Source organism: Tiliqua scincoides, chromosome 5 (assembly GCF_035046505.1).
Source record: "Tiliqua scincoides isolate rTilSci1 chromosome 5, rTilSci1.hap2, whole genome shotgun sequence".
Taxonomy (NCBI): domain Eukaryota; kingdom Metazoa; phylum Chordata; class Lepidosauria; order Squamata; family Scincidae; genus Tiliqua; species Tiliqua scincoides.
The window spans coordinates 95,054,758-95,064,755 of NC_089825.1; the positions used below are offsets into that span (position 1 = coordinate 95,054,758).

Genomic DNA, 9,998 nt, shown 5'->3' on the forward strand with positions numbered 1-9,998 from the left:
CCCAAGTTGTGGTCCAGCTGGCACCTAACTTGCGCTGGATACAGAGCAGGCTACTCGACCTGCCTTTTCCAGTCAAAGTTAGGATTAGGCTATTCATGTTTTTTGTTTTTATTGTAGGTTTTTTTTTTAAATGTATATTTTCATTTTAACTATTCCTTCTGCCACTCACTGCTTGTTACCAGGCATGCATGACTGCAACTGTTACCCTGCACATGCTTGATCTCATCTGATCATGGAAGCTAAGCAGGGACAGGCCTGGTTAGTACTTGGATGGGAGACCACCTGGGAATACCGGGTGCTATAGGCTTATACCATAGTCTTTCAAGACTGAAGGTTGCCAACCACTCAGGCACATGTAACATGGACACATGGGGGGGGGGGGAATCTGTTGTATTTGCAGGGGCCAAGTGCAGTGCCTCATGGCACAACTGAATGGAATGGCGTGAAATGAGGAGAGAAGACAAGGTTAAAGGTGGAACAATAGACAGCTTTATTGTGGGGATAAATATACGCTAACTGGGAAAGGGGATCAAAAATGTGATGCAATGTACATAACAACTCACACAATCGGGCCACAGTCCTATTGACACCCAGGACCACCGGAACAAGCATTCCAACTGTGCTAGGTACTTTCTGGTTGTCTCAAAAGATAACAGGCTGGAGTTTGTGGGCTGGCCACCACTGCAAGCAACAATCACCTGGCTTTGCACACCAGCAGACTCCGGACACCTGCTGGGCATGGTAAGTTCTTGTAGGCAGTGGGAGTCGGTGGGTTGGGGGGAACAAAAGTTCCCTTACTTGAAGATGCCTCCATGACTGCCCCCTCCACTGCAGGAGGCAGCGCCCACCCCATTGGCATGGCTATGTCAGTGCTGGGAAGTTGGATAGGAGTGGACCCTTTGTTTCTTTGCAGTGACTCATGGGAAGCCTGGAGTATGTTATCAGGAACAGCAAACTTTCTCTGCATTGTGGAAGACAAGGGATTTGGTTTCCCTTGTGGTAGCAAGGACTCTGTTCTCTAAAGGTTAGTTCTCACCTGCCCATGTGAAGCTTCCTTCTGCCAAAATCAACCAGGTGCTGAGTTTTGCACCACTTCAAATTGGGCAACTGGGGTGTATATGACAAGTGACCCCTGGAAGAGAACAAATTGATGGCAGTGTTGGGAAAACCCAATGGGGCTTGACTCAAATCGAGTCACCGATTCACTGCCCCCCTGCAACTTGATTCAATAAAGAGTCCTAACAGGGGCGTTTTCCAAGTCTCCAAGTCACCCTTTAGTTTATTTATTTAGTGTATGGCATATAATACATGGACTTATATATCAGTTAGACTAGATCAAATGTCAATGTCCAGTTCATGCAGCCATTCAAGGACAGAGAAAAAGAAAAGTCATAGAAAAAGAGAAAGTCAGACCATGAGCCAGTACACACCCTCAGTTTGCAGCCAGACACAAGTGGTACGTGGCTTGGTGGGAGAACCCACAATCACACTGAGGGGTAGATACTAGCCCCCATTTAAACATTGAGTCCTGACAAACGCCATGTAGGGTACGGATTCTGTTCAAAGTTTTCCATTGCTGGCAAGGTAAGTTGAAACCTGGCACCTTAAGTGTAGGATCTATATATCTATATATCTACCCATTTCTGGGTGTTGGACTGCCCATTGAGCTTTCCATTGGGCATTGATGTTAAAATTGTTGTGCAGATGTTGTGTGAGTGCCAGAGAAGGATTCCTGGATTTGAGCCTACCGATTGAAAGATGAGGAACATCAGCATGCACTGGTAAAAGTGGGTTGTTGGGGATTCTTCTGTATTCTTTCACTAAGGTAGGGCTGGTGGTGCTATGTGGCTCAAAATGGGGAGCCAACAGACAGGAGTGGGTCTTATACAGTCACTTAAGATCCTCATGTTTTCATTTAATCTGGCATCAATCTTGCTAGTATGACAACTGTTAAGCCATACTGGAGCACAGTATTTTGCTGCAGAGTAGATCAATCCTAACACTGCTGTTGAGAGTGGTGGCTGAAGCTACCCATCTTGTTCCTATGAATTTCTGGAGTATATGGTTCCTGGTAATGATTTTTGCGGCCGTGTTCTCGAGGTGTGGCTTAAAAGAGAGAGTCACCTTTTAGCGACTATAATGGACTCAACTCGAGTTGCCCTCCCCCTTTAAAAAGCCAGTTGTGCTAAATCAGGGCTGCTGCTGGGCTGTGTGTGTCGGAGCTCTCTTTTCTCACTCCCCTGTTGTCCCCGCCCATCTGTAAACAGGGCAGGAGGGTGGGGGGGGACTGCAAGAGAGCGGGGATGGAAACAGCAAAAGGGAGGAGAGTTACACGCAGCAGCTGGGAGGCTTACCAGGATGACCCAATCCTTGGCAGCCCTACTCACAAGTACTTCCACTGTAGCCAGTCATTCAATGAGGTTTGCCCCACCCCTCCTCCTTCCTTCCCTCAGTCAATGGAAACATGAGAATGACCATCCTTTGTCCAATTATCATCCATTCCTTCCTTCCTATCAGAGATGGGAAAAGAGAGCCAAGTCCCGCCTCCCCCTCCTGCTCACATTAACCCTTTCCTGCCTCCTGGCTCGAACTTCCCTGCTGCTCACAGGATCAGAATGCTGGCCACACAAGGTTTTCCACTTGGTGAAAACATTAAGCAGGTACCTCCAGGCACAGGCAGACCAGAGTCAGCACATGTGGGGACAAATGTCGAGTCAGTGGAGCCCTGACTAGAGTCTTTTTCAGAGTCTTCCATGCACATCGCTCACAAGTTGCTGAGTCATTCAACGTCACATTATTGAGTCGCATTATTGCGACTCAAGTCTGAGGCACCTGACTTGAGTTTCCAACACTGTGCAATGGTCAGAAAGGTACAAAAATAAATGGGGTCTCTTCACTCTCAACTAATTCCCCTCCCCAAGAATATCTCTATGGTATATGCCTGAGGATTAATAATAATAATAATAATAATAATAATAATAATAATAATAATAATAATAATAACTTTATTTTTACCCCGCCTTTCTCCCCGAAGGGACTCAAGGCGGCTTACAACATATTAAAAACAATTTAAAAACAAATAAAAACATATTAACACATAATAAAAAAACAGCAGTCAGAGTAAAAAAAAATAGGTAAAAAGAGCATAGAGCAGCAGCAAGTCATAAAAGAATCAGGCCTGTAAAAAATATTAAAAGATGTTAAAAAGATGTTAAAAGGCCAAGAACTCAGAAGGCCTGTTTCAGGCCTTGCCGAAAGGTCTCAAGAGAGGGAGCCATTCTTAAGTCAAGGGGAAGGGAGTTCCATAGCGTTGGTGCCACTACTGAGAAGGCCCTATTTCTTGCAGCCGCCCCACGTACCTCCCTAGGCGGCGGCACTTGTAAAAAGGCCTTCTCTGATGACCTGAGAGGGCGAGCCAGATTGTACGGGAGCAGGCGATCTCTAACATACCCTGGTCCAGAGCAGTATAGGGCTTTACAGGTCAATACCAGCACCTTGAATTGGGCCTGGAAACGAATGGGCAGCCAGTGCAGCCGCTGGAGAAGCGGACTGACAGAGTTGAACCGCCTACCTCCAGTAACCACAGATTAAACAGATTAAACAGAGATAGACTAAACAAGATTTGTTTTCCTCTCATTTGTGAAGTTTTAAATCCTGGCCCCTATTTATGTCCACTTTAGGCTTTGATCCAGCTCCTTTAAAATAGCTCATAAAGCCCTTTAAAGAAAGCATCCCTGTCCCAAGAGATGGGAATTGCATCATTCTTCTCTCTCCTCCTTCTTTATGTGTTGTGCCCTTCATTATTCACTACAGTGTATGGAGGCATTTAGGACATTTTTTTGTTCCTTACCAAAATAACCTTGGTTGACATTAAACAAATGTTTGCCTTTAAGGAGCTATCCCAAGGGCACATATTCCTCAAAGTGATAGACCACACTCTTGGGAATAGTGGCATAGCTACTGTCCCAAAAGGTTCATTAGGACATGAATGTGACTATCTTCTTAAACAGTGCAGTCAGAACAACAGATGTTAAGAAACCCTGGGTGATCAAATCATGGGAGATAATGAGATCTTCATGGACCAGCTGGGATTCAATGTGATACAACAAAAACACATATTCCAAACTTGATAAATTTGCTCTCTGACTAAAGAAATTACTAACATCCTTCCAGTTTTCCTCTTTAAACCTTTATGCTCTGTAATGTCAGGTGAGTAAGTTTTGATGCTGGTGGTGAAGATGTTGGTGGAGGTGGTTCTCAATAGACCATATTCATTCATGGACTGAGTTTGTTGGAGTCTTCAGCATGAATCTCAGCATGGAGTCTTCAGCAGGAGTCTTCTCAATGACTGACAATGATAATATGGTTTGGAATAATGTCTGAACTGAACCACACTATAATCAAGAGCCAATGATGTGCAGCAATTTTTGGCTTCCATATTTGTATCTACTGTATATTTCTGAGTTTTCAGGAGATGCACGTATCCCTTTCACACTTCATAGGGTTTTTTTTCACTAAAAGTGGAAAAGAAATGAGGATCTCCCAAAGGGAGGTGGACTATATACACCCATTCAACACAGAGACTCTCAACTAAAACGTTAATGTCAGAATCTCAAAATTTTTGATGGGGTAATTATGCGAATCATAAAAGTTAAAGTAGGACTTGTATTTCCTTTGCCAACAGAAAACATGCTGCAATCAGAATGGAAAAATCTAACCATCACAACAGAATTTCTCCTTCTTGGGTTTGGAGATTTCCAGCATCCACCGATCCTTCTCTTCATTCTTTTCTTGGCCATCTATACTCTGACCATGGCTGGAAACATCCTCATAACTTTCCTAGTTATGATTGATCACCATCTCCACACCCCCATGTACTTATTTCTGGGGAACTTGTCCTGCCTGGAGACCTGCTACACCTCCACCATTTTGCCCAGAATGCTGGCCAGTTTCTTGACGGAGAACAAGACTCTCCCTGTTCACGGCTGCCTCGTGCAGTTGTGGCTGGCTGCCTCCTTAGCAGCATCTGAATGCTACCTCCTCTCGGCAATGTCCTACGATCGCTATGTTGCAATATGCAAGCCTCTGTATTATGCAAACATTATGAACAAGAAGGTTTGTTTCCAACTGATGGCTGCATCTTGGCTTTGCGGCTTTGCTGAAAATACAATATTGATCATTTTCATCTCGGAGCTCACCTTTTGTGGCCACAACGTAATCGAGCATTTCTTTTGCGACTTCCTCCCATTGCTCCAGTTGTCCTGCACTGACACCCACAAGGCACAGCTTGCATTGACCATCCTGGCATCCATTTGCACGCTCCCAGCCTTCATCTTAACCATAACATCGTACGTTTACATCATTCTTGCCATCCTGAGAATTCCATCAAGCAGGGGGAGGCAAAAAGCCTTCTCCACCTGCTCCTCTCATCTGGTGGTTGTGTCCATCTTCTATGGAACAATCATTATTGTCTATGTGCTGCCCAGAACAGAACTACTAAAGGAACTGAACAGAGTCTTCTCTGTTTTCTACACTGTCCTGACACCTCTGGTTAACCCTCTTATATATAGCCTGAGAAACAAAGAGGTGAAGGAAGCTTGGAGGAGAACAGTCAGCAAATGTAAGAGTCAGCAAGCTGTTAATGCAATGTAGTGTAAGATTGGGAGGCTATGACAGGGCTGAACCACTGTGTTAAACCTTGTACCTCTGCAAATATTCCTGCATTGTTCGGCTTTCTATGAATTAGAAAGCATTATTCATTGCAAATAATGACTGCAGAAATTTACAACTATGATGCAGAGCAGTGTTTCTCAAACTGTGGGTCAGGACCCACTTGGTGGGTGGTGAGCCAATTTCAGGTGGGTTCCCATTCATTTCAATATTTTATTTTTAATATATTAGAGTTGATGCTATCATGGGATGTGACTGCATTTGGGGAAGTGTTACATATCTGTACTTTTAACAGGCTACTATGTATATGTTTTTAACAGTAAACAAGACTTATTCCTGGGTAAATGTGGGTAGGATTGCGGCCTAGGATTGTTAAACATTTTCCTGCTTAATGACGTCATTTCTGATGGGTCCTGACAGATTCTCATTCTAAAAAGTGGGTCCCGGTTCTAAACGTCTGAAATGCAGAGGACTTTTGTCCTCTACATCAAAAGGTCAATGCCACCTAAAGAATGTTTTGTTATCATCTGTGGTCCTTAGGTACATGTTAAAGTGTTCATTAAAAACAAAACAAAACTGTGAAGAATACCAGAGTCCCCTGGTAGGTTTTCGTCCAGCAGTTTTCTCCTTCCACTTGTTTTACAGAAACCAGTGGAGAAAAAGTGACTTTTATGAGCCCTATTCAACAAACAGTTTGCAGTTTCCAGCAAAGGATTTTGAAGTACTGTGAGGTGGGAGAGGGGATGGTTTCTCTGAAAATTCTGGGCGGTCTCAATTTGTCCCATGACTGTCTCCTTTGACTGTCATGGAACATGGAGTGGGAAGCACAGCTTGTCACCCATACTACAGCTTATCTGCTGCTATATTCCTCAAATTTGTCACTGACATATTCTTATATAGGGCCGGCACTGGGCCGCTAGACACCTTGGGGCAGAGACCTCAACTGAACCCCCATGTCTGCTGATTGTGCATGGTGTGTTACCACTTACAGATGGTCTGAGGGTTCAGAGATCAACCTGAACAGGTGGACACTGTTGGACATCAAGTTAATGCCATCCCAGTCCTCATGTTCTGGCAGGACAAAGTTCCTAACAACACAGTCCTGGAACGTGCTGGAATCCCTAGCATGTATGCACTACTGAAACAGAGACGCCTGCGTTGGCTCGGTCATGTCGTGAGAATGGATGATGGCCGGATCCCAAAGGATCTCCTCTATGGAGAACTCGTGCAAGGAAAGCGCCCTACAGGTAGACCACAGCTGCGATACAAGGACATCTGCAAGAGGGATCTGAAGGCCTTAGGAGTGGACCTCAACAAGTGGGAAACCTTGGCCTCTGAGCGGCCCGCTTGGAGGCAGGCTGTGCAACATGGCCTTTCCCAGTTTGAAGAGACACTTGGCCAACAGTCTGAGGCTAAGAGGCAAAGAAGGAAGGCCCATAGCCAGGGAGACAGGCCAGGGACAGACTGCACTTGCTCCCAGTGTGGAAGGGATTGTCACTCCCGAATCAGCCTTTTCAGCCACACTAGATGCTGTTCCAGAACCACCTTTCAGAGCGCGATACCATAGTCTTTCAAGACTGAAGGTTGCCAACTCTGGCCTCATGTTCTATATTGTTACATAGGTCACCCATCATTAAGTTGTTTCTGCCCAACATTGCATATATGCAACAGGGACCAAATGTGTACACCTGTGGGCCAGGCAAAAATGGCTTAAGTTACAAAAAAATAAGACAAACAAAAAAATCCCATCACGCTCTTACTCTTTGAAACTGGGCAGATGCCCTTGCCCCAGCGTTCCCTCATTATCATGTAAAGTACAATGGAATAGGCTATAGATGCATAGCTTCAGTCACTTTCAACAGAGAAGTTAAAACTACATGTATAATAGAGGCTGTGTACTCTCATTTCCCCTCCCCTCACACGGACCCCCCCCCCCAGAAGACCTCTTAGATAGAACTGTGTGTGTTTTCAGCAGATTGAATGAGAAGTGGAGAACATTCTAACTTGTTTGCACAGGCTATGGCTCCAATTCTATACACACTCTCCTAGGAGGAAGCCTGATTGATTGTAACAATGGTTGTTACCTCTGAGTCGACATGCATAGGACATGCATGCTTTATTTTTAATGTTCATTTTCTTAACCTGTAGCCCAATCCTATGGTCACATGCTGGTGGAATGTGCACTCTGCAGGCATTATACACTTTGCAGCTGTTGCAGCCAGGTCTGTGCAAAGATGGCCCAAGATGCCAGTTAGTGCTGGTAAGAGTGCACAGAGGTCAGGAGGGACACGGTGAGGGTGGCGGTGGACACAATGGCGAGGATATATTGTGGGGTGGATGGTGGATTGGGCATGGGAAGGGAGTGGGTTTGGTGGCAGCTGCACCTGGCAAATCCTTAATCCCTTCCTAGACCTGATCCACCTTCCCAGGTCAACGTGGACTCACGCCAGCAATATTGAGTTGACCCATGACAGCAGCTGGGGCTTATCCAGGGGCTAGGAAACAAATGTTCCATTCCCCTAAGTAAGCTTCAACGTGCCTAAACTCTATGGGGCAAGGGAGGGGGCAGATCAGGCCCAGGGGAGCAAGAATAGTGGCTGTGGCTACCACTGTATCCTATCCCCCCTCCTAGGCTTGGAAGCCAGACACGGGGTGGCTCCAGCAATATTTCTGGCTCACATCCAAGTGGTCCTATTGTGGCTGCTGGAGCTTAATCCAGGTAAGGGAACAAATGTCCCCTTCCTTCAAGGAGACCTCCAAGTGGAGGGACGGGCTCCACTTGAACCAGAATGGAACCAGACTGCTGGCGCATAACATTAAAAAGGTGGCAGAGCAGCTTTTAAACTGATCCCTGGGGGAAGGCCGACAGGAGCCGAGGGGCATCCGGTTCGGGACTCCTCATCCCTATGGGATGAGGATGGGGAGGTTAGAGAACAACAAGACAAAGGCAGGGTAGGAGAAGAAATTGGGAAAGGTAGGGTGATGGGATGTGATAGACGGTTTGGCACAATGAGAGGATGCGGGGACAAAGGAGCGAATAAGCAGCCCATCCTGGGGCATTCCGTGTATAAATGCTTTTATGCGAATGCCCGAAGTCTACGAGCAAAGGTGGGAGAACTGGAATGTCTGGTGACAAGGGAAAATATTGACATAGTGGGCATAACGGAAACCTGGTGGAATGCGGAGAATCAGTGGGATACCGCAGTCCCGGGCTATAAACTCTACAGGAGGGACAGGCAGGGGCGTGTTGGAGGTGGGGTGGCCCTTTATGTTAAGGAAGGGATAGAATCCAGCAAAGTAGAGACTGAAGGTGGGTCCGACTCCACCGTAGAATCTCTGTGGGTTAAATTACCAGGCTTGTGCAGCGATGTAATACTGGGGGCGTGCTATCGTCCTCCAGACCAGAAATCTGATGGGGACCTTGAAATGAGGAAACAGATCAGGGAGGTGACAAGGAAGGACAGGGTTGTAATCATGGGGGACTTCAATTATCCTCATATTGACTGGGTCAATTTGTGTTCTGGTCACGATAAGGAAACCGGATTTCTTGACGTGCTAAATGACTGTGGCTTAGATCAGCTAGTCACGGAGCCCACCAGAGGACAGGTGACTCTGGATTTAATTTTGTGTGGTACGCAGGACCTGGTTAGAGATGTAAACGTTACTGAGCCATTGGGGAACAGTGATCATGCTGCGATCCGTTTTGACGTGCACGTTGGGGGAAGAATACCAGGCAAATCTCTAACAAAAACCCTTGACTTCCGACGGGCGGACTTCCCTCAAATGAGGAGGCTGGTTAGAAGGAGGTTGAAAGGGAGGGTAAAAAGAGTCCAATCTCTCCAGAGTGCATGGAGGCTGCTTAAAACAACAGTAATAGAGGCCCAGCAGAGGTGTATACCGCAAAGAAAGAAGGGTTCCACTAAATCCAGGAGGGTGTCCGCATGGCTAACCAGCCAAGTTAGAGAGGCTGTGAAGGGCAAGGAAGCTTCCTTCCGTAAATGGAAGTCTTGCCCTAATGAAGAGAATAAAAAGGAACATAAACTGTGGCAAAAGAAATGTAAGAAGGTGATAGGGGAGGCCAAGCGAGACTATGAGGAACGCATGGCCAGCAACATTAAGGGGAATAATAAAAGCTTCTTCAAATATGTTAGAAGCAGGAAACCCGCCAGAGAAGCGGTTGGCCCTCTGGATGGTGAGGGAGGGAAAGGGGAGATAAAAGGAGACTTAGAGATGGCAGAGAAATTAAATGAGTTCTTTGCATCTGTCTTCACGGCAGAAGACCTCGGGCAGATACCGCTGCCCGAACGGCCCCTCCTGACCGAGGAGTT

General features: G+C 46.1%; 1 protein-coding gene across 1 annotated transcript; it reads left to right on the top strand.

The window, feature by feature from the left end:
• Positions 1–4,689: 4,689 nt before the first annotated feature.
• LOC136652389 (olfactory receptor 5G3-like) lies at positions 4,690–5,652 on the top strand. Its single transcript, XM_066629326.1, has one exon. It carries the CDS (start codon positions 4,690–4,692, stop codon positions 5,650–5,652), a length of 963 nt encoding a protein of 320 aa, XP_066485423.1.
• The last annotated feature ends 4,346 nt before the right edge of the window (positions 5,653–9,998 follow it).

What these genes read in the sequence shown, in the direction of transcription:
- LOC136652389 (XM_066629326.1), top strand. Translation starts at nt 4,690, where the DNA reads ATGCTGCAATCAGAATGGAAAAATCTAACCATCACAACAGAATTTCTC.